The sequence below is a fragment of the Perkinsus marinus genome (genome assembly GCF_000006405.1).
Source record: "Perkinsus marinus ATCC 50983 genomic scaffold scf_1104296950442, whole genome shotgun sequence".
In the NCBI taxonomy this organism is placed as follows: Eukaryota; Perkinsozoa; order Perkinsida; family Perkinsidae; genus Perkinsus; species Perkinsus marinus.
Window position 1 is genome coordinate 1 of NW_003209593.1, and position 1,016 is coordinate 1,016.

General features: G+C 46.6%; 1 protein-coding gene across 1 annotated transcript; it reads left to right on the forward strand.

Annotated features, from left to right (window-relative positions):
- Window positions 1-352: 352 nt before the first annotated feature.
- Pmar_PMAR008553 (hypothetical protein) lies at window positions 353-742 on the forward strand (the record flags this gene model as incomplete). Its single annotated transcript, XM_002777961.1, has 3 exons — window positions 353-412; window positions 461-579; window positions 620-742. Coding segments are annotated over 3 exons (302 nt in total), but the record flags the coding sequence as incomplete, so codon positions are not given.
- Between the last annotated feature and the right edge of the window lie 274 nt (window positions 743-1,016).

Here is a 1,016-nt window from a genome sequence, read left to right on the forward strand (position 1 = left end):
AGTAGCAGTAGAGGTAGTAGCAATGGTAGCAGCAGTAGAGGTAGTAGCAATGGTAGTAGCAGTAGAGGTAGTAGCAATGGTAGTAGCAGTAGAGGTAGTAGCAATGGTAGTAGCAGTAGAGGTAGTAGCAATGGTTGTAGTCTTCCCGGCTCTACGAGTATTGTATCATGATAACTTTCAGATAGCAGAGCAGACGATGTGGATCGGTGGTGTATGCGGTATTACTGGTATCAGTATAGTAGACCTCACCATACAGGGTCGGATAGATACCCAAAGTCCCGTTATGAATATGCTAATGTATTACCGTAACTTTGCTTGCTCCTGGCATCACTCATAAGACGTCCCTCCTTAGATACGAGAATCATGTTGTTGCCATAACCTTGGACGGCAAGTTGTTTGTGTTCGACCCGAAGTAGTAGCAGTAATAATTTCGTGGCGCGCGACATTTTCTTCTCCTCAGTGGCAACGAGACCGCCAGTATGGACTGTGCTCTGCACTACGTCAACAACGGTGAGAAGCTCCGGAAGCCCTGTTGTAACTCCTGTCTCGATGGAGTCATCATTAATGGTCAACCCGCACGTAGGTCGTGGGCTTGTGGCTCAATGAGAATCTTTTGCAGTGTTGGTCGGGCAAATGAATGGTAGCATACGGGCATATAGTCTGCCGACATTGAAGCCGATACTGTGGTGGCAAACGGCTATGCAGAGGAGAAACGCGGATGTCCGTATCGTGAAGTCTCTTGGTGAGGTCGTGGGTTCGATCCCGGCACGTTGCATTTTTCTTTGGTAGTTAATACCAACCTATTCATAACGGGATGTGCCGATGGAAGTTTGTCGTTATGGCAGTGGCAAAACATTGGCTGAGTTTCTCTTCCTCTTCTCATACCCTTTGAGGGCAAAAAACGTTAAAAGGTCGACTGTATGCTGATTGCAATATTATTATTAACTCCTCGATGGTTAGACACGATTCACATCCGTCTTGTGTTTGCTAGTACTTACAGGAGCACTCACTCAGTT